This window comes from Cheilinus undulatus, linkage group 23 (genome assembly GCF_018320785.1).
Source record: "Cheilinus undulatus linkage group 23, ASM1832078v1, whole genome shotgun sequence".
Lineage (NCBI taxonomy): Eukaryota > Metazoa > Chordata > Actinopteri > Labriformes > Labridae > Cheilinus > Cheilinus undulatus.
The window spans coordinates 15,782,795-15,805,654 of NC_054887.1; the positions used below are offsets into that span (position 1 = coordinate 15,782,795).

The window sequence follows — 22,860 nt, forward strand, 5'->3', positions numbered from 1 at the left end:
AGTTAGAAGGAGAAGAATTTTCAAAAATATGTTAAGAGTGGCATAAATGTTGCAAAATTGATCAGCGTAAGTAGTGAAAGAAGGGTAAAGAGTGACAAAAACTGGTTAAAATAAGCAAGAAGGTTAAAAAATTGGATTAAATTGGCAAAATGTTGAAAAATTGCCATAATGTAGTGAAAGGGGGTTAGAGTGGTAAAAAGGGGTTTAAAGGTGTCAAAAATTGGTGAAAAGGGTCGAAATTCGTTTAAGAGTGGCAAAAATAATGCTGCAATAATGGCTGGCAGCCATTATCGGGAAATTGTGGAAGTATAGTAAAGTAGTGAAATTGGGGTTAAAGAGAGGAAAAAAGGGGTGAAAATTGGCAAAAGGTGTGTTAACAATAGTTAAAATATGTTAAAAGGGGCTAAAAGTATCAAAATGTAGTTATGACTGGCAGACATGTTGCAAAAATGGCTGGATAATGTGGTGAAAAGCAGTTAAAAAGCGGCGTAAATGTATAATTTCTCCGTCAGAACACAATAGCAGCACGACACAGCTCCAAAGTGAAGTAACTGTAAGCCAGGACGCTAGCACCAATGCTACTGATCCAACACAGGTATTGATATCATTAATCATCACAACTGATATAGGGCCCATTCACTGGATTTTTAGTGTCCCAGCCAAATTCTGTGGGCAGGTCTGATTACACACAAACAGCTGCACACTGTCTAAATTGCACAAATATGTTGGCAACATTTGAAACTTGAGATAAGAGAGGGTAACTCACCTGTAGTGTCATCCACTGTCAAGGTGTTGCAAACATATTTGTGCATTTTAACTTTAAGTTAAAATTATGTCTGCTAGTCTGTATGCTATTTCAAATGTAGGTACGTTTTGATCACTAAATTAAATAGATTGTTTAAAAACACGTGGCATTAAAAGTACCAAAGCCATCAGATGTTTTTACAGGCAAACTGATCAATCAAAGTCCTTCTAAACCAAATCCTGTCGATCAGGATCAGATATAGCTGATGTTAGGGAATAAAACTGGATGTAGCAGCACTCTGTGTCCACCAGGGGGCAGCGTTGACAAGCAGTGAGAAAAAAAAGCAGCAGTGTGTCCAGTAGGGGGCAGTAGTGACGCGGTAACATTATCCATCAGTAGAAGAAGAGCATCCCCGTGTATTTGTTTCCATAATAGGAGACGTTGGGATCCTCTTCATGTTCAGTTTACCGACCGGGATCACCGTGACCGTGGGACTACTGCTGCTGCTATTCGGTGAGATAAACACACAGAGGTTAACGTTAGTGTTAATATTAGTGTGACAACCCACACTAAAGTTAGCTCGGTGCTAACATAGGGTTAATGTTTCATAATAAATGGAGCTGAATCTAGAAAGTTCTCAGAGTTCGTTTGTAATGAGAAAAACACTGTATTGACAATAATGGGTTATACAATTAGCAATAACGTTTTACAGTTATTATTATAGATGATGTGTAGCGAACGGGTTGCAGTCAGGCTGTAATAATGTTTATATGTTTATATTTATAACTATATGCCAACATGGCGGCCTCATCATTTTATATATATACATATAAAGACTTGCCAATTGAATCGCTGTTAATCAAGGAGGTCGACATCCCTGCATTAATTCTTTATAATCTCATTAATCTCCTGCTTTGTGTTCCCTTTTTTACTTAGTAGACGCCAGCGTCTCCTGCAGCTACAGTGATGTAAAAATGTCCACTAGTGCTCATTTCACGGCTCAGTGGACTAGTCAAAAGTCATCAAACATTTGTTCCTTTTTTCCCTTTAAGATCCACCAAAAGATGATTTTTCCGTGGTTACGTTCATGTTTCTGATCTACCTTTCAAAATAAAAGCGGGCCTGTATTGAAACTGAGAGTCAGTTACCCTTGGTTTAAGTTTTAAAGTTTTAACTTGCTGACGGCCCTAATATATGGCTAGAGAGAATTAGGCTTAAATGTAACGTTTCTCAAGAAAATGAACCACAGGCTGGTTATATATAACAAAATATGGGTTTCATTGACTACATTACAGATTGGAATTAAAGCTTTTCACTTTAAATATTTATAGATTAGTAGGTAAAGCCATGTATAATAACAAAATGTAAAAATTCTCTCTCTCTCTGTCTTTATGCCTTTCTCTCTCTCAGTGTGACTCTGTTTTAGTGTTATGGCCTTCCTCCTCAGACGAGGGGCACTCTTCCTCTCCCTGCATCGTGCTCGGCCTGCTGCTTTCATAGGTAGATTCTGACACATCTTAGACCAGAGAGAAGACTGAACTCACCTGGGGCCTTTTACAAACTGCTTCCTCCTCACGCTGTGGCATTGCGTGACATCTTGATGGGGGCAGAGCCTCCACAGGAGCATGTGTTTATGAAGCAGTTTGAGAAAGGCCCCTGGTGTTGGTCTGACTGCAGGGTCTTTAGTTTGGTTAGTTTAACACACCTGAGGTTATTCCTGCTCTCTGATTGGTCCAGACCAAACATCCTGTCCGTGTTCAAGTCGACCTCCGCTCTCTCTGGGTTTAACTGCCTCCTCTCTGATCCATGACAGGGTCAGCTGCTTGCTGCTTTCAGATTTAATCCAACAACTTTAACCAACCAGCAAAAACAAAGTCTACTGCTCAGCTCTGACTGTTTATGTTAGTGTGATTAAAAGGAATATCGAATGGGTGAAAACAGGGCAGGATCATCACATTATTTATAAGGGAGGCACAATATTGCCATGATATCACAATGAAATCAGTATCAGCAGACATGAGCTAAATAATCAGTTAATGTTAGTGGCAGGCAATATTTCAGCTGACGTTTACAACCTAATACAACTGTAAATATCAGCCTATAAGAGCTGTAAATATCGGCCTGCATAAACTGTAGATATGGACCTACATCACCTGTACATGCCTATATCAGCTGTAGATATAGGCCTGTATCAGATGTACTCTGCCTACATCAGACGTAAATATCGGCTCACATCAGCTGTAAATATCAGCCTATATCAGCTATAAATATGGACCTACATGACCTGTAAATATTGGCCTCTATTGCTCTCTGCTGTAAATAGAGATCTTTACCAGCTATAATCAGCTGATATCACCTCTAAACTTCAGCCTATATCAGCTGTAAATATCGGCATGTATCAGTTGTAAATAACGGCCTACATCAGCTGTAAATAACGGCCTATATCAGCTGTAAATATGGACCTAGATGACCTGTAAATATCGGCATATATCTGCTGTAAATAATGGCTTTTTTCAGCTGTAAATAATGGTGTATATCAGCTGTAATTAATGCCTTATATTAGCCTATATTAGCTGTAGATATCAGCCTATATCAGCTGTGGATAAGCCCCGATATCGGCTGTAGATATCAGCTCCAAAAAGCAATATTGTGCATTCCCTTATTATTGTTGTACTTAACAATTTATGTTTCATGTTTTCAGGTGAAGCTCTACTTGCTGCAGTGCTGCTGCCTTCATTAACCTGCTCCTTTATCTCTCATGTTGTTTACATCATGTCGTGTCCTCCTGCAGTCTGCCCTCTCTCCATCCTGACTCTGATTGGTCATATTTGTTTACATCATGTCATATTGTGTTGTTTCCTCCTGCAGCCTCGCCCCCTCTCTGTCCTGGCTCTGATTGATCATGTCGGGTTTCAATCTTCTCCATCTAATAAGCAAGAGTCAACCTGTAGCTCTGAAGGCCTGCAGTCTGCCTCCAGGTCACATGACTGACAGCTGTGTGCTCTGATCTCACCTGCTCACCTGGCTAACACTGCTGCTGTGACAGCATGGCGTGTTTTATTAACCGTGTTATGATTCAAACGGAGATTCTAGCCCTGCCTCAGCTCCACCAGACCTGCAGAATACTTAAGTGAAAATATATGACAAATTTGGAAATAAGTCATCATTAAGAAAAGAGATTTTGTTCTAAAGTCTAAAGGCTGCCATACTGAAACACCGTCTCATAGATCAACTTAAACAGAACAAAGGCAGAGCAGAGGCGGGGCTTAAGCCTCCTGACAAACAGCTACAACACGCTGGCTTGTAGTGATATCAGCCACACTCCTAACTATGCATAACGCGTATCTTTCTTCAAACCAAAACAAATGAATTATGAAAAAAATAAGCAAACTTTATCTCTCTTTTGTTGTTACACTGCATACAGTATATACTAACAATCTTTACCTTATGTTGACTGTTCTTTGCTGTCAACTTTTGGAAAAGGGGGCAGGACTGTTCCACCCACCCTTCCAAAAGTTGTTAACTATGGCCTATTTGGCAAAAATGTAGGGAAAAAAGCCCCCAACACCCCCAGCTTCACCAACATTATGTCCTCTGTGTTTGTAGATGATGTCATCCTTAAATGTCTTTGGTGTAGTGTTAGTATTTTATATTGAAATCCAGGAGGAGGAGAAAACATCTTTTGGTGTCTTTGTTGCTGTGTCCTATCAACAGTTCTCCTGTAGGGTCAAGTCTTTCCTGCACACGACTCCATGGCAATACGCCTCTATTTAAAGATGCCGATCCTGGACTATTGATAGCGTCCGTGTGCTGGCTGCATGCTCTCACTGCTTCAGTTTGATGATATTTTCAGAGCTCAGCAATTATTTTATTTTAGACTAAAACAGGAGATTTGATTTAGTCAGCACAAAGAAACAAAACTGATTCTGTCAGATCTAGAGAGATAGAAACAGAAAATCAAGAGGCTGATCTGATCACTGAGACGGAGTAAGACCCAGAACACTTTAGGATCTTTGTGTAGGAACAGGAATGACCTGGTGGTAAACTCAGTGATTGTTTAACATTAATGTTTGTAACCATAATGAAACTAGAGATATGATTCAATGATAAATATTTCCAGATATAAGTCAGTGATTATTTAACACTTTTATGTTGGTTTGGCTCTTTTCTTTTTGCTGAGCATGCTGTTTGATGTGATCTTGACCCTTTTTTTAAAAGTTCAGAGTGATTTTTGACTCAGACAGCGTGGCTGGCATGCAGCTCTTCTTCTGCTGTCATTAAACATGCTCCTTCTCCTCCCTCTCAGGAGCTCGCCGGGGTAAGAAAACATGGCCACTGGCGTTCCCAAAAGAGGAGCTGAAGGAGCGACTGACCCCAATGCAATACCACGTGACCCAGGAGAGAGGCACCGAGAGGTCAGAACACCTGAGACTCACCTGTTAGCATCGTTAGCTTCTCTGATGAGAGCTCCAGCCTTAAACAGCAAGAGGTTATGGAGACTTAAGAGATTTATAGCAGAGGGTTCTGATCAATAAATCTGACAAACTGATGGTTAAAGTTAAGATTTAGAGCATTTCATATTTAAAACTTTCCAAACTGTGTCTATCTTTATCGTAAATAAATTGTTTATTTATTTCATAAGTAAATAAATTAATATCATTCAGAGTTTCTGGTCAGGATCATTTTTAGAAAATGTTTGTTGATGTTAAACTTTGTTGATATTTTTTACAGTGCTTTCACCGGAGAGTTCACCTATCATAAAGACGAGGGGACGTACACCTGTGTGGTCTGTGGAGCGCCGCTCTTCAGGTTTTTATTAAAATAAAATCATAAATATTATTTGATTATGTTTAATCTATTCTTATATCTTTATTTAAAAAAAAACTCTTAACTGTGATGTTTGTTTTCTCTGTTTTAGCTCCAAAACTAAGTTTGATTCTGGATCAGGTGAGACACAACGTTTCAGTGTGGAACAGAGGCAGTTCATCATGACTGGGTTGTGTAGTCCTAAATCATGAACTGTCATGATCCCAGAATGCTCTGGGGTCACCTCCAGTGTGAATCCTGAAGTGTACTTTAACAGCTTTTGTCCCTCATTAAGTGGAATTAATGAATGATAAAAAAAAACCAAAAAAACATTGGATTCTTTGTAGTAAAAATGTCTGGTGAGGTTTGTGCACTGATTTGGTATGAAGATCTGAAGTTTGGATGTTAACGGTGAACACATTGATGAACCATGCCAGGTAAGCTAATGCTAGTGTGCTAATAGATGGTGAAGAGAGGCGGGGCTGATGATCGGCTGTTAATAAAAAGGAAGTGATCAGGGTTCATCCTCAGAGGAACATCAACGTATGAACGGTGTTTGAAAAAAAAGCTGACAGACTTTTTTTTTCTTTATTTATTTGTTTGCTTACTTGACTCTGTGGTGTGTTCAGGGTGGCCATCTTTCTATGACCTTCTGAAGGAAGAGTCTGTCTCAAATTCTGATGACTTCTCCTATGGGATGCACCGAGTAGAGACTACATGCAGCCAGGTAAGCCAGTCCACCTTAAGACACTGTATAACCAAAAAATAACCAGTTCACCTTTAACAGTCAGTCCACCTTAAACATGAAGTCCCTCCCTTCTGTGTCTCACCTGTAGACAGGTAACCCTGTTCATCTGATTGGCTGAATGTCCTACTGAGAATCAGAAGTGATAAAAATCAGTGTATCATGACTCCTCCCCCCCCCAGGTGACCTAGAATGTGGAGCATGCTCAGTCTCGCTCTCTTTTTCAGTGTGGCGCTCATCTCGGTCACGTGTTTGATGACGGACCTCGGCCAACAGGAAAACGCTACTGCATTAATTCCGCCTCCCTGGCCTTCCAGCCCAAAGACTCCTCCCCCGACCTGCCCCCTTCCTCCTCACCATCAGGGGCAGACGGAGGAGCCAAAGGAGGAGGAGAGAAGACCGAGCTCTGAGAAACGGACCCCACTCAGAAGACAGCTAACAGAATAGGGAAAGAGGAGGAGAAGGTGGAGTTCTGAGGAAGAGGAGGAGCCTATAGCAGGACCAGGTGACCTCTGGTTGATCACGTCACCTTTAGTCAGGACTGTGATGAGGCTTTAAGCTGCAGTAGCAGACGTTGTCCACTAGGGGGCATGAGTTTGTCAGGTGTTGAATCATTCAGAGGTTAAACACTGTGAGTAACGAGCTGTACAACACAAACATTTCTATTTCTATGATCACCTCTATTTATGATAGACAGCATTGATGTTGTTCTTTATGAATATTTAGATGTATTTTTGCAGTGAAAGGGTTAAAATGAAGACTTTAACAGGATTATGATATCAAATAAACGGTGGCCTTAAAGTTTAATAAATATTTAATATGTAAACCTCCACCAGGCTGTATTCATGGTTTATTTACACTAATAAAGTATGTTTAATCACATATTATCCTTACTAACGAGCATCAAACATAAATCCATCCTGTAGGGTGGTGTGTGACCATCAGATGATCAGAAAGTGAAAACAAGGATGTTTTTATGGTTGCTGGCCCTGTTTGATTCAAACTGACCTAGAAACAAAAACACCACTCTTCATCACACTCAGGAATTACATCAATATTGACCTTAAAGGGTTTTAATTTCTGATCCACCATGATAGGAAGATGTTTGATTTGTTTAGAAAATTAACTTTATGTAACCTGTTAGGAGTTTACTTTCTGTTTTTGTTTGACTCTCAGACAGCTGATCGGTGAACAGGGGCTGCTTTAGTTTTGGTGGAGGCCCCGGACAGAGAACAAAATCTATCAAAGCGAGTGAGCCAATTATTCTGAAGGATCTCTGTTTAGAGAGCTAAAGGACATACCCAAATGGTAAAGCTAATCACTAAGCACATCCTTGTATTTGAACATGTCTCAAGGCCAAAATACAAATAGATACTCAGAGGCGAGGGACTTTTTGGGGTTATTTAAGTCTGTTTTGATCTGTTTTTATTCTATTTTGGGCCCCTTCCTTAGATTCTAAATACAGTACAAATCTGAATCCCTTAAAGTAATTTTAGACAGATACCTCAGATTAAGTGAAAGTGACTTGGTGAATGAATTGGTGCTGTTTAAAGTCTGTTCATGTATCATTATATATTTATTTGTTTGATGATTATATTGATTATGTATTTAACTATTCTGAATTCCTTATTTGCTGAATAATAACCATAACCTTAAACATGTTCTTGTGAAATAACGTTTGCCTTAAGACTACCTGATTTAAGCTAAAGTGTGTCTGTGTTTACAGTGTACCCAAACATACATTAATATTGTATTATATATTTAAGAGTCATAATACTTATGTATTTAAAGATTCTGGGAGAGTAGATTAACTCAGCTTTTACAGTGTTTGTGTTTGGGTACACTAAATTCACTCCTAGGCCTAACCCTTACCCATTATTAAGCCTTCTGGTTTCCCCCGTAGTTTCCTCGGATAACCTGTCTGATCCAACTCTACCTGGTAACAGCGGGGGGAATTATGATTGGTGGCTTAGGAGAGAAAATGGGCGGGCCGAGTGAAATATTACTGCGAACATGAAATGCTTTCACTTTAGTTCACGGCGGGACGACACGGCGAGAGAAGTGCCTGACTTAGCTGCAAAAAAGAAGACGAAAAAGAAGAAGAATCATCGAGAACAAAGATGAAGTGTGTACTGCTTTCCTGCGTGGTCGCTCTGGTTGCTGTCTGCTCTGCTGCCGAGCTTGTCTGTGAGTTAAATACTTTATAAATATTATTTACATAAATACATTATTGATGAGTACTACTTCAAATATCATTTGATACTTTATTTAATTGATACTACTCTTTGTTTCAATACTACTGTGTAAAGAACTTCGATCGGCCTGATGTAGGTCGCCTATTTCTCTGTCCGAGTGGGCCTCTGTCCTCCATAACATATCATTAAAATAATCTCTAATCACTCTGATCGACTCAATGATCGATTATAATGTGTTTTCTAGATAAATTAGTCAGCTTTATGTTTATTTAACCTCGTGTTCCGTCAAAAAGGTATATTTGGGTTAAATAGTACAAAGGAAATCGTGTCAGAGTGAGACCTCCTTTCTCTGTAAGACACTACTAAAACGATCTCTGCTGATGGGTTAGGTTATCAAAAACACGATTTGTGATGGGCTGCTAGGGTTTATGGGGCTGAATTTGATGTAATGTAAAGTTAAACTGCTGCAAAAATTGCTTAATTCAATCTGCATCAGAGATCCTTTAAGATCCATCAAACACTGATTTATCTTGTTTCTGACGGACTGATTGATCAGTAACGTTTGTTTCAGGTTCATATGGTCCACTATGTCTTTGGTTTTATATTATTTTGATATCAAACATTGACATGTTGATGTGACTCAGTGGAAATCCCCCACACCTTTAGTTTCATTTTCCTGTAAAGTTTCTGTGAACTAACAGCGTCCTCTGCAGGCTTCTCTAAGAACACACAATCATTAACGCCTATCGACCGATCAATAATTAGCTGTTTATCGATCACAGATTAAAAATCTGAAAATCAAACATTATAAGTCATAGATCATGATGTCTCTGTCATTATTGATCCCACTGATCAATAATGCAGATTTGATCAATTTTAAACACATTGAACAGTTCCAAACACAACCAAACGAGTGCAGCAGAAGTGATCGTTCAACCGTTTTTTTCTGTTTTCAATCATCATTGGACAATAAAATAACTGGAATCAATACTGATGACATCACCTCCTGTCCTCTCTTCTTGCAGCGAAGCCAAAGGTCCAGGTGTACAGCCGTAACCGTGGTGAGTTTGGTAAGGAAAATATCCTGATCTGCCATGTCAGTGAATTCTATCCACCCGACCTGAAGATCCAGCTCCTGAAAGATGGGGTGGAGATGAAGAACTGCAACCAGACCGATTTGACCTTCCACAAGAACTGGCACTTCCACCTGACCGTGAGCAGGGAGTTCACACCAGTCAGTGGAATACAGTACACCTGCCGGGTGACACATGGCAACAAGGCCGTCGACTACGCCTGGGGTCAGTACACAGACACTCCAACACGCACCAACACACCTATACCAATCAGACAAGTAGATAGCACACAAGTTTACCTGGTGGATGCTCCGTTTCCATAGCAACGTTGTTATGTAGCTCTGCCGTCAGTAGATCTAAAGATGCCATGTTGGTACAGTGGCATGTGATATTTCCAGACAACTAGAGGGTACATGCGTGAATGTGACTTTTTAAAATATAAGTGTCATTAATTATTATTATTAATCATAACATTTATCAATAATCATCAATAGTAAAAGCTGTATATCATTATTAATCTTTTTTATTATGTTTTTTTTTCTCCCCAGAGTCCAACATGTAACTTCGCTCCTCCAGCTGTTTTTTTGTTTGTTGCTTCACCAATCAACATGATCTCAGTTTATTCCTCTAAACCTTCATCATCATCACACTGGTTATCCGATCTTCTTCCTGGTCTTTATGGCTGCCATGGCCTTCATTATGGCTGTGGCGCTGACTCTTCACCTGTTGTAACCGATCCTTCTTCATCATCATCAACAGCAGCGGCATGAAAACACCTCCTTGTGTAAATCAGGCTGATGATGAGCTGATTGTCTGATTTGTTTGTAGGGTTGTTGTGTGTTTATTAAATCCTTTCTGACCATTGTGTAAATATGCATGTTAAATCTCAATTGAATGTTGATCAGGTGATTATTAGATAATGAAAATGAAGAGATGGTGTTTTTTTTAACTTTGTCATTGAGGGGTTCTCTCTTTAATAAATAAAACAATCTTAAAAAATCAATCAGTGTTGTTCTTTCACTGCTTAAACTGCTTATATGTTGTTTTTTATTCATCCAAATCAATAATTTAATATATTGATCTGATATTTAAGTGAAAGTTAAACAGGATTCACGATGTGCACACAGCATAAATAGAGACCTCGTGAAGAGGGAGAAGCTTTAAGATGGATAGTGGAGCGTGGGCCTTCAGCACTTTAATGTCTGATAAGATGAGTGTGACAGACAATCTGAGGTTCACCCTGTTAACCCTGACCACGGTTATAGACGTTAAAATGATCCAAAGACTCTGATGTATCAAAAAATAACCACGACTGTAAGGATTATTTCGACTCAGTTAAACAAGTTAAGTTTCTGTGGGCTGTTGAAATTGGAACAGCACTAATACAGATAAACACGCTGACCTTTGACCTCTAATGTCCTCCAAAATGTGATCAGTTTATCCTACTGGAACTTTGCCTCATCTCCCCACAGGATCTCTGAAGCCACTGTGCTCTTGGGAACCTTCAGTACAACTGAATGTTTTTTTTTTTTTTGTAGTTTTCCCCAGATCTGTGCCTTACAACAATGCTGTCTCTGAGCTTTTCAGGCATTTCCTTTGACCTCATGGCTTGGTTTTAGCTTTGATATGCATTGTCAACTGTGAGGCCTTCTATAGAGAGATGTGTGCCTTTCCAAATCATGTCCTCTCCAGAGGTAGACTTTATCCTTGGACAAAGGGAGCCAATTACCTGGTGGCCTGGACTACCGAGGGCCCTTTAACACGTAACTAACTGAACCCTTTCCTCTAGTACCAGCCTGCAGTCTGGCCATTTACATTTCTAAGGGGTTAAAACTTAGTCATATTATAGAACATCAAAGCTTTAAATAATTAAATTTAAATATTTGAATATATTTATATCTCATTTTCATTTGAAAAACAAGGCAACTGGTGTAACTGTTATTTTATCAAATATTTTACAATAAATATTACGCACATATATCATCAAATTTGACCACTTTTTCAGAGGTTTTGGCTGGTAAAACATTATTAGAAAAGGAAAAATCCAAAATGGAGCAAAGATAAATTTTTCTTTATGTAAATTGTCATGTGTTAATGAAATCGAAATGCAAACTTTGTATTAACTCTGATGTTCCATCACATAGTCATTTTAAAATCCATCTGGACATTTCTATACAAATAACATAATGAAAGGTGTTTTTTGTTTGTTTTACATGTTACACTTGAGCTACATTTCAAGTGTTGTTGCAAAGGGTCTTAAAACTTGAAAATGTGCTTTTTCAGTTTTTTATTTTTCATAAAGTTTCAAAAATACCTAAAATGCTGTTTTCACATAGTTATAATGGGACACTGAGCGTAGATTAATGATCAAAATAACAAATTAAAATGACTGCAGCGTCAGGAAGTAACATAACAAAACAGACAAGAGTGAGGGAGGTCTGAATACCTTCTGAATGTACTGCATAAGTAAGTACGTGTTCTGTTTCCATGTACAGCGCTTAAAAAATGTATTAAACCACCTGTCATATTTGTCTCAAAGACCGTCCAGTATCATGAGGTGCTTCAATGCGGACTCTTTCATTTTCAGTGAGCTCTCCACGTTTTACCATCTTGAACAGGAATGAGGAATTTCACCCAAATTTGAGCCGGCTCACTGGGCTTCTCTGAGAAGTCAGAAATTAATCAAGCATAACATTCAACCACTAAAACTATTTTTTCTGTTCAGGAATGCAAGTAAATTACTATAATTTGACATATTCATCAAGAAATATTAATGTGCTTTACTATTTTTTTTCAGTTTTTTTGTAAATCAGTGAATTTGAAAATTCATGGATAACAATAATAATTATATTTTAGCATTAAAAATATCATTTGGGTTAAAGAGCTTCTACATATTGGTGTATTAACCATTGCAGAAACATTAAAAATGATTTTGGTGATTACCAATGCTTTTAATTTAGGGCAGCTGTGGCATAAACCTTACTTTGGTTAGGGTTAGGGTGGTCTAATAAATTTGTTAAGCACTGTATGTGAAGTAAAACATGCAAATTATGTTAATAAAGGTTTATTTTTACCAGTCTGAGCATCTAAATCTCTTAAAAAGCTTAAACCACCCAAAATTTTACTCTCTTATAAAACATAGTTATATAAAAATTACCATGCTCACTGTATTTATCATCTTTATTTATTTCTCTTTCTTTGTTTTATGTTTGGTCTGAATGGTTTGGAGAGTGAGAGTGGATGGTTTCGTATATATGAGTAATAAAAAAAGTTTCCTGGTTGAACCAGTTTAACCAGTCCCCCTAATCATCTCTTCTCTTGTCCATCGACGATTTCTGCTCTCAACGTTTAAATTAAAACATAAATTCATTTAGGTTTGTGGTTAATAAATATTCCTTTTATAAATGAAAAATGAAAATTAAAAAAAGTACTTTCATATCTTTAACTGTCTGTTTTACACCCTGAAGAAAACAACTTCCTCCTTTTTAGAACTCAGACTCCTTCGTTGTCCTCTTCAGGCTCATAACATGTCGGGCTCTATTCTACCTAGCAACATTTTCAATTGGTGGATGTCTGCCTCATTTTTTTTTTTTTTTTTCTCCTTACCAAACAAGAAAGCGAAGTTATGGGCGGGGTTTGAGGAATTTCCTGACTGTGTGATTAGCTGTGGAGCTTTAACCCCGCCCTGGTGTTCTGTCCCGGAGTCTAAAACACACCTAGAGCAGAGAGAAGTTTAGTTTCGGTTTGGTGGGAGACATCTTAGCTCATAGAGCTAAAAATCCAGGGAAGGATTTTTCATCATTTGAAGAGTTTAGCTCGAGGTGAAGCAGTGAAGATGAAGTCGGCGATCGTCACGCTGGCACTTTGTCTGCTGGCGGCCACCGCCGTTCAATCATCGTCCGGGAAATGTGAGTACTCGGTTAACTTTAAGATAAGATGGCGCTGCGTCACAAACAGGCCTCACACGGCTTGTCAAAAGGCTGTAGGTTAGTAAATAGATAATCGTCATGGCGTAGACTGACCATACTGGCATTTACTATTTACCATGTCATCATAGGTATAACTTTATATACTTAATATATATAACTTCGTAATGTTTACGATATAGTACAGTAATAATCATGTTAAAGTTGACATAAACATACAGAGGCCTCACAGCTGGCACAAGAGTCCGTACGTTTACATATTGATCATCATGTTGTCATAGACTAATCCTGTTTAAGTAATATTCATGTTTTATTATTGTATTATTTTTGATTATGTAATAATATTTATGTTAAAGTTCACATAAACACAATCAGGTCCCACTGCTGCTGCCACTGTTTCTACTGGTCATTACAACAAAATAAACTGATGGATAATAAAGAAGGAGGTGATATTTATAATAAACATATTTTAGGAAAGTTATTATATTCATATTGGAGTTATAAACATTGCCATTTTGTGTGGTTTAAAGGCTTGAAAGATTGATCAACAGTAAACTTTGTTCAGTCAAACTTCCTGTTTTATAATTTTTTATCAAACTTTGAACTCTGCTGTCAGACGTCACCATACAAATAAAGTTTAATTGAATCTCTGAGTTAATAATAAACAGTGATCTACCTGTTCAGGTAGACTCATGTTAGTTAAAGTTTGTCTAAATCAGATAAAATCATCCTGTGCAGATTTATTGATCAGTGTTTGACTAACTGAACTCCATCAGATAGAAACAGTGTTTATTAATAAATAAAATCAATATAACATGGCAATAATCTATTATTTATTGATCATTGTATTTATTGTTTGGATGCTTTTCTCATGATTATATACTAAACAAACTCTTTGTGTGTAAGACAAGTAAACATTTAATTACTGTTTAAATATGAATCAGCTGATTCATCAATAATTATCATCAATCACTATCATTAATCATCAATACCATTGTATGGTCTGTTAGAGGTCAAAAAGTCACCTCCTTTTTCGTCTCCTCTCAGATAAATGAAGTTTACAGTGTCTCCTCACTTGTCCCCTATCATGACTCTTTGTCTCATCATTTGTCTCCTAGCATGTCTCCTCACTTTCTCCTCAAATGTCTCCTTGTCTCCTAACTCTTCTCTTCTTCTCCTCACTTGTATACTCGTCTCCTAACATGTCTCCTCATCTTCTCATTTGTCTCCTCCTCCTAACTTGTCCCCTATCATGTCTCCTTGTCTTGTCACTTGTCTCCTTGTATGTCTCCTTGTCTCCTAACATGTCTGTCCATCTCCTCACTTGTCTCCTTGCAGATAAGGTCAACGTGTACAGCCACGACCTTGGTTTTTTCGGGAAGCCGAACACGCTGATCTGTCACGTGAGTCGTATAGCTCCACCTCCTGAGATTGAGATCAACCTGTTGAAGAATGGTGAAGTGATAAAGGGGGCGAATCAGACAGACCTGGCGTTTGATGTAGACTGGTACTACTACCTGACCAAACACATCAGGTTCACGCCACAGGCTGGAGATCGCTACTCGTGTCAGATTAAGCACGGTGGCAAAGTCCACTCCTACCAGTGGGGTAAGAACGTAGACATGTTCTATGTGAGTGTACAGGGCATCTCAAAAATTAGAATGTCACGTTTAAGTTCATTTTTATACTCAAACATATATATAGATTAATTTCATACATGGTGTTATATTTCAAGACTTTTTTTGTTTTAGTTTTCATATTTACAACTTACAAAAGTCAAAAATCCACTATCTCAAAATATTAGAATATCACACAACACCAAGTCTTAAAATACATTTCACTTTGTAATGATGAATCAAGAATACATGGAAGTTTAACTTTTTGAATTAACTTACAAATTATTTCAAATGAACCTGGCATGATATTCTTATTTTTTGAGATGCACATGTATATACTACACAACGAGATCTGCACAACATGATATACAGTGCTTGACAAATTTATTAGACCACCCTAACCAAAGTAAGGTTTATGCCACAGCTGCCCTAAATTAACAGCGCTGGTAATTACCAATGCTAAAATATCATTATTATTGTTATCCATGAATTTTCAAATTTACTGATTTACAAAAAAAACTGAAAAAATAGTAAAGCGCATTAATATTTCTTGATGAATATGTCAAATTATAGTTATTTACTTGCATTCCTGAACAGAAAAAAATAGTTTTAGTGGTTGAATGTTATGCTTGATTAATTTCTGACTTCTCAGAGAAGCCCAGTGAGCCAGCTCAAATTTGGGTGAATTCAGTTTGAAATTCCTCATTCCTGTTCAAAATGGTAAAACGTGGAGAGCTCACTGAAAATGAAAGAGCCCGCATTAAAGCACTTCATGATGCTGGATGGTCTCTGAGACAAATATGACAGGTGGTTTAATAAATTTGTTATGCACTGTGTATCTATTTATTTATATTTATATATAACAGCTGTATACTACACAATCTGATCTAAACAATACAATCTATACCAGAGAACACAATCTACACAAGTAAACATGTCCTAGATAACACATTTTCTTTACACCTGGATGAAGTGGGTTATGGTTTTATCCTACTTTAATAACATTGTCATCGTTTGTGTCTCTCCAGAACCTGATCAGTGAGTCTGTCACTGCAAGCGTCCTAAGGTATGTGAACCATGTTCACCCCGCCCTTATGGCGGTGTCAGGCCTGGTAAATGTGTAGTTGTGTGAGTAACTGGTGTTTGTTTGTCACAGGAGCAGAAGAAGGGCAGAAGAATGTAAGACCAGAGCCAGCTCTCACCATCTGATCTTGGACAGAACTGATAATCATGTTTTATGTTTTTTTGTTTGTTTGAGACAAACATCTCCATGAAGTCTTCAACATAAAAATGCTCCAAACATTAAATCCTGATCCAATGAGAGTCAGAGGTGACATGTGGTGTTGAGTCGTAGGCATGGCTTAACTGCTAAAAGCGGTCCTGGAGAACGTTGTCCTTAAACCTCTGATTTTAAAGAACCAATCAGATCACAAAGAGACCCACAAAAAAGTCAGCCATGTTGATTTGAGTCCCACTGGATTAACCTTTGTGTTAGCGGGCCACATTTAGTCAGACCCAGTAAAGTGATGACATCATTGATGATGTCATCAAATGTTTTATCAGTGAGCTTCAGGTAAACTCAGTTAATTTTCTTATTAAACATGAAATCAAAAATCATCATTATAACCTGAGCTCGTTAAAGTCAAACATTTGTAGCTAAATGAAATAAATTTAAACCTTAAATAAATACAAGGCAAAGCTTGGGCCAAACTCCCTTCGTTTTCATGTGTTCACCTCTCCACCCTTGTTGGTAGTTTTCAGCTTCATTCCCCTGCTTTAGTCCCTGAATCCTCCAGCTCTGAGCCAGTGCTGGTTTTTGCTTCACAGATGTTTATAATTTTTAAAAATGTCATTGGATGGTTTTACACCTTTTTTTTTAAAATATAAACCTGATTGTCTCATTAAGCTGTTTTATTTCTCTTTATCTTCTTTTTTTATTTTTTATTTACCTCTGATTAGGGATGCACGATATTGTATTTTCGCCCATACCCAATAGGCCGATATTTACAGATTCATTTTAGCTGATATCGATACTGATATCTAAATATGCTTTTCGGACAAATAATTTCAGTCCTTTTGGACACTTAAAGGTTTAAGGATGACCAAGGAAACAAACTTTAGTCCTTAAAAAAACACATTAAAATTTAAAGAATGAGGATAAATTAAAACAAAAAAAAAAAAGGCCTCACCTGACATAGGTCTGTAGGTTCAGACTAAAGCTCCACTAATTTATTAGTATATATGGACAAAATTTACAGTCGATATATGCTGAAATACACAGGAAAAATATCGGATATAAATATTGGCAAAAATCTTGATATCTGCCGATACCAATAATTGCCTTTTTAGGCTAACATCTGGTGATACCGATACCAGACTGATAATATCGTGCATCCCTACCTCTGGTTATAATCGGTCGGTCTGACTGGATTGTTTGTATAAGTCTGACTGTGATTGCCTTATTCAGCAGTTTTGTTTCTCTATTTCCTGTTTTTATGCTTTTTATTTTTCTGTAATTATAATTGCCTTGTCCTCTCGGCCAGGGCTTCCTCTAAAAATAGATCCAAATATCCAGAGACTGCCTGGTTAACAAAGGGTTAACCCCTTAAAGCCTGAAAATTTGTGAAAACACAAATTAAAGCCAGAAAATTCTATTTTTTATTGAAATGTTTATTTCACTTTCTACTGAAATCCACAAAATACAAATTTCCATAAAATGTAACATATATTTTTTGTATCTCATTTGATATATTAGGTGTTTTTGGTAATTGATAATCCACTTGAGGGCATTTTTATCATTTATCAGATTGTATTCAGAAGGTTTTTTTTTAGTAGTTTAGGATCATATTGATTAGATAGAGGTATCATAAAATATGTATCAAATATAATACAACAGGCTTTAAGGGGTTAAATAAGATGATTAGTGATCAGTATTAAAATTGTGCCCATCAGGGGCCAGGAAGTACTGGCTGAGAGCATAACTAAAAATGAAATAAATAAACAAATATGTAATTAATGTTTTTCTTCACTTTGAGAAAACATTTATGATACAAAGAAGAATAAATACAATAAATATTTTTGATTATCTGTGTTTATTATTTATCACAGCTTGTCATGTTAACACGTTTAACACGCTGACATCTTTGCTGTAGTCATCAGCCAATCACAGAGCTGACTTACTGAGGCAAACAGGGTCACGCCTATGGGCAATTTAGAGCCACTGATTAGCTTAACGAGCATGTTTGTGACTGTGGCAGGAACCCAGAGAGAGCCCACTCAGGTAAAAGGGAAAACATCCACACAGACGGACTTAAGAACCAGGAATCAAACCAGGAACCTTCTGACTGAGGAGACAGAGCTGACCACTGCTCCACTGTGCAGCCTCTTTGGGATTTTAGTACTAAAGTCATAGTCAAAATCAATACATTTGTGGTTCACCTGTAAATACGTCCATAGGAAGACCGACATCCTGTTCAGAGAGGTGGTTGATCAGTGAATCTTTGATAAATAAAACCATTTAACTATTAATGTTATTACAACGGAGAGCTGAAACTCATGTAGAATATGGGAGAGTATTTATCAGCAGGTTAAAGGTCTTAAGTTTCATAGTCCAGCGGTAACCATTGAGTGAATAATGAGTCCAGAGGTCACTTTAGTGATTGTCATTTAAAGTAGAAAGTATTGATCAGTCTGATCAGTTGTTGGGTTACTGAAGATATCTTTGAGTCCAATCCACAGCTGCCAGGTTGAAAAACAGTCTCAAACAAACTTAAGATCAACCTTGAAACAGACTGGCAGAGCTTAATCCTCCTGGGACAAACAGTAACAACACACTGCCTTGTCTTATCAGCCACACCCAGACGAGACAAGTCATAAAAAATCAGCATACTTCATCTCTTTATCATTATGAGAAAACATAGCCATAATATTTCCCTTATGCTGACTGTCTTTTGTTGGCAACTTTTGGAAAAGTTTTGAAAAGTTGCCAACTATGGCCTACTATTTGAATGAATGGAGGGGAAAAGCCCCCCAACAACCCCAGCTTCACCAACATTCTGTTGTCTGCCATTGAAGATGTCATCCATTTAAAGTCTAAAAACATTCCATTTGTTCATTTAAAGATGATGTCATGCTTTGATGTCATGCGGTCTTAACTTGTGTAGTTGTGACTTGACATTGTCTCACTAAAATAAGCAAGACAACCAATCACTAGTATGACGTGAACTAATGTTTTTTGAACCAGTCTGTAATCATGTTTATTACTGCTGTAAACCATAACTATAAACATGTCTATCTCTGCTGTAAAAATAGGCATTTGACACAGGAGTGGATTGTCCACAAAGCCTCTAGTGGATGAACTGCAGCTTTTACACTTCATCACTGGTTTCATTTTTCAAACAAGATCACCGTTGTACGAGTTCAGAGGTCAGCGTGGTCCGTGTGTGCAGCAGCTTTCTCCTGGATCAGACTCACAAACTCATGTTTCTCCAAACAGCCGAAACATTCCTCTCCCCACGTCGACAAAATCTTCTTCAACTCAGAAACTCTGAGCTTCATCAGCGCGTCGCTGCTCACGTCGCTCACTACACGATCTAAGACACAAAAATATAAAAACATGATAAACATGATGTATCGTAACTTTCAGCTTCATCAGCTAACCTGCTGCTAACGTGGCTCACTACACAGTCGTCAGACGTACAGAATACAATAAATGACTGAATGGAGCTGCACACTACATGATCTAAAGACACCAAAGTATATTAAAGGGGACATGTTATGCAAAAATCACTTTTTCAGGCTTTTCTGTCCACAATCCCCTCAAGTATCAGAAAAATCCATTCCTCCTCCCTATCTCTTTCTCCACCTTTCAGAAAATGTGTGCTGAAACAAGCCGTTCTCAGATTTTACACCTAGTGACCTCACATGGGGCTTAAGCACCCGCCCCCAGGTTTGGTTGGCCCTCCCCCACTAGGAGGAAAGTTCCGCCCTCCTCTACTGATCCTCTCATGCAGATGCTGAATATCTCAGTGGGTTACCCTGTTGACCATGGTCTGGAAGATTGATGGTTCAAATCCCAGTCAAGTCCTAAACTTTTGATAAAAGTGTCTGTAACATCAAGAGTGCTGCATCCATTTCCTGAGAGGGGTGTGTTGAGGGGCGGGGCCAGACAGCTAATTACCATTTAAAGCCACAGACACAGAAAAGGCTCGTTCTGAGAAGGGCTGAAACAGAGGGGGTTTTAGACATGCAAAAGTCCAATACTGATGTATTTTTTCAGCAATAAACTTCACAGGCATGTTTTGGGAACCTCTGATGCCAATATAAACTTGTCTTAAAAAGGTAAAATATGTCCCCTTTAATACATCAAAATATATTATCTGATAAAACCCTCAGCTTCATCAGTTCATCGCTGCTCTCACTGCCCGGAAAACAACATATAATTAAAAATAATACGATCGTTATATTTTTATCAAACAGATCTGCTCACATTGCTGGGTGAGGTTCTGTTTTTTTTTTACAAAATTTCACAATTTCATATATTTAACCTAACACATTAATTCTTTACATTTCAAAATTTCTGAATAGTCTGAAAGGTACAATCTCATTTAGTTTCATTTAATCTGAGGGGAACCCTCTAAAATCACTCTGTTCATTAACGGCATCTGAATAACGTCACTGAAGAGGTACGCTTGTTTTTTCCAACTTCAAAGCCTTAAAACAAAAACAAACAATCGATTAATCGGTAAATGAATGGATGAATGAATCAGATGTTCACCGTAGGTCAGCTGGCAGATCTGGGAGTCTCTGCTGTTCAGGCGTTGGCAGATTTTCTCAACAGGGACGTGAGAGGAGAGAGGACGAGACACGGACGCCATGACCCGGGACGCTGCATCGCTGCTCGCTCCGAGGTAGTAACACTGGAATAAACAGAAAGGCTTAATAAACACAAGAGAAAACAGGCAGCAACACTGACACTGAGAGTTCAATAATTCCAAAAAAGCTGGATCACTCTGTAAAATGTAAATAAAAGCAGAATGCAATGACCTGTAAATCTTATTAACCCATATCTTATTTTATTTTATTTTATTTTACTTTATTTTATTAACAATAGAGCATGAACAACAGATCAGATGTTGAAACTGAGACATGTTACCATTTAAAATCAATGAAAAATATGATCTCATTTTTAATTTGATGGCAGCAACACATCTCAGAAAAGTGGGTACAGGGCCGCGTAGCATCTCCCCTACTTTAACAACAGTCTGTAAATGTTCGGGAAGTGTAGAAACCAGTTGATGGAGTTTTGGGAGAGGAATGTTGTCCCATTCTTGTCTGATGTAGGATTCTAGCTGCTCAACAGTTCTGGGTCTTCTTGCTAGATTTTTCTTTTTATGATGCTCCATATGTTTTCTATCACTGAAAGGTCTGGACTGCAGACAGGCCAGTTCAGCAACCAGACTTGGCTACCGTGAAACCATGCTGTTGGGATGGATCGATACGCAGTTTAGCGTTATCTTACTGAGTATAAGGCCTTCCCTGAAAAAGACATCCTACTTTTCCAGTCTTTTGTTTCCTTGTCCCTACTTTTTGAGATGTGTTGTTGTCATCAAATTCAAAATGAGCTAATATTTTTAATAAAATGGTAAAATGTCTCATTTTGAACATCTGATATGTTGTTTTATGTTCTGTTGTGAATAAAATGTGGGTTTATGAGATTTGACAATCATTTCATTCTGTTTTTATTTACATTTTACACAGTGCCCCAACTTTTTTAGAGGTGGGGTTGTACACGCAGAGAAAAATACACACAGAGAAATACAGACATAGAAACAGAGACATAGAACATGCACAAGTTAGCTCAGCATCATGTTATCAGTGATTGATTATGATTTATTGATGTAGGTATTGATCAATGATGATATATTTTTCCAATATTTACATATTCATAAAGACCTTTTGAATGCAGGTGTAGGCTATTTAAATTGTTCTAACAGTATATGAAACTTGAAACATGGTGAGGGTTAGAGGTGTTTGATTAAAAGAATCGGCTCAAAAACTGAACCCTGAGGAACTCCACACTGAAAGACTAGTGTGTATTTTTATGTTTTGTGTATTTGTGTGTTGTCTGACCAGACGTGCGTCCTTGCCGAGGCTCTGTGAGCAGGTCCAGATCAGCTGATCTTCAACCAGCTGAGGAGTCAGATCTCTGTGTGAGGAGGTGAGAGAGGAGTAGAGTCTGTGGAGGAAACCAACGCACACTGAACACAAAAACACAGACACAGGATTTATTATAAATAGATTAGTTTACTGAATTTGTTTAAATTGGAGTGACCATATATCCTGTTCAGATCAGGACCATCCTATTTAGACCTGAAACATCTTAACCAGCCCAGGACCATCCAGTGTAGACCCCCCACTCCCCCACCCAGCAGACTGTTGGCCTGCTCTCAGTCAGCCTGTTTACAACTCTCAGCTCTGTGCAGTTTCTAAACAGTATTTGTAGTATAGTTGTATTAATCAACAATAGTAATTATGTTGTGTACGTCTGTACCTTCACAGTTCTCTGCTGAAACAGGAAATAATCCACTAACCGACAGCAGACCGACCAGCAGGAGAAAACCACTCATCTCACCGTATGTCAGTAACACAGACACACAGAAACAGGCTGACAGCACCCGTTTATTATTAGACACATGGGGGGTGGGGTTGGGGGATTTTAAACTTTATTGAACGGCTTTAATATACTAACACAT

The 22,860-nt window shown here is 38.0% G+C and overlaps 4 protein-coding genes across 7 annotated transcripts; 3 read left to right on the top strand and 1 right to left on the bottom strand.

Moving 5' to 3' along the window:
- The first annotated feature begins 1,150 nt into the window (after positions 1-1,150).
- msrb3 (methionine sulfoxide reductase B3) lies at positions 1,151-7,128 on the top strand. Of its 4 annotated transcripts, XM_041780535.1 has the most exons (8): positions 1,243-1,258; positions 2,156-2,245; positions 3,614-3,723; positions 5,052-5,160; positions 5,477-5,554; positions 5,664-5,692; positions 6,181-6,278; positions 6,524-7,128. In XM_041780535.1, the coding sequence occupies exons 3-8, from the start codon at positions 3,648-3,650 to the stop codon at positions 6,704-6,706; spliced, it is 573 nt and encodes a 190-aa protein (XP_041636469.1). In that variant the 5' UTR covers positions 1,243-1,258; positions 2,156-2,245; positions 3,614-3,647; the 3' UTR covers positions 6,707-7,128. The 4 variants fall into 4 exon arrangements, with proteins under 4 accessions (XP_041636468.1, XP_041636471.1, XP_041636470.1 ...); XM_041780534.1 differs by lacking the exon at positions 2,156-2,245 and having other exon boundaries at positions 1,151-1,258; XM_041780536.1 differs by lacking the exon at positions 3,614-3,723 and having other exon boundaries at positions 1,160-1,258.
- Positions 7,129-8,315: 1,187 nt separating this feature from the next.
- Positions 8,316-10,567, top strand: LOC121505333 (beta-2-microglobulin-like). The gene is made up of 3 exons (XM_041780538.1): positions 8,316-8,483; positions 9,517-9,789; positions 10,113-10,567. Exons 1-3 carry the CDS (start codon positions 8,417-8,419, stop codon positions 10,124-10,126), a joined length of 354 nt encoding a protein of 117 aa, XP_041636472.1. The 5' UTR covers positions 8,316-8,416; the 3' UTR covers positions 10,127-10,567.
- Positions 10,568-13,271: 2,704 nt separating this feature from the next.
- LOC121505554 (beta-2-microglobulin-like) lies at positions 13,272-17,011 on the top strand. The gene is made up of 4 exons (XM_041780975.1): positions 13,272-13,472; positions 14,829-15,098; positions 16,135-16,172; positions 16,263-17,011. Exons 1-3 carry the CDS (start codon positions 13,400-13,402, stop codon positions 16,146-16,148), a joined length of 357 nt encoding a protein of 118 aa, XP_041636909.1. The 5' UTR covers positions 13,272-13,399; the 3' UTR covers positions 16,149-16,172; positions 16,263-17,011.
- Positions 17,012-18,181: 1,170 nt separating this feature from the next.
- cdnf (cerebral dopamine neurotrophic factor) lies at positions 18,182-22,771 on the bottom strand. Its single transcript, XM_041781064.1, has 4 exons — positions 22,659-22,771; positions 22,238-22,365; positions 20,883-21,024; positions 18,182-19,698 (listed from the first exon to the last, which is right to left on the bottom strand). Exons 1-4 carry the CDS (start codon positions 22,732-22,734, stop codon positions 19,526-19,528), a joined length of 519 nt encoding a protein of 172 aa, XP_041636998.1. The 5' UTR covers positions 22,735-22,771; the 3' UTR covers positions 18,182-19,525.
- Between the last annotated feature and the right edge of the window lie 89 nt (positions 22,772-22,860).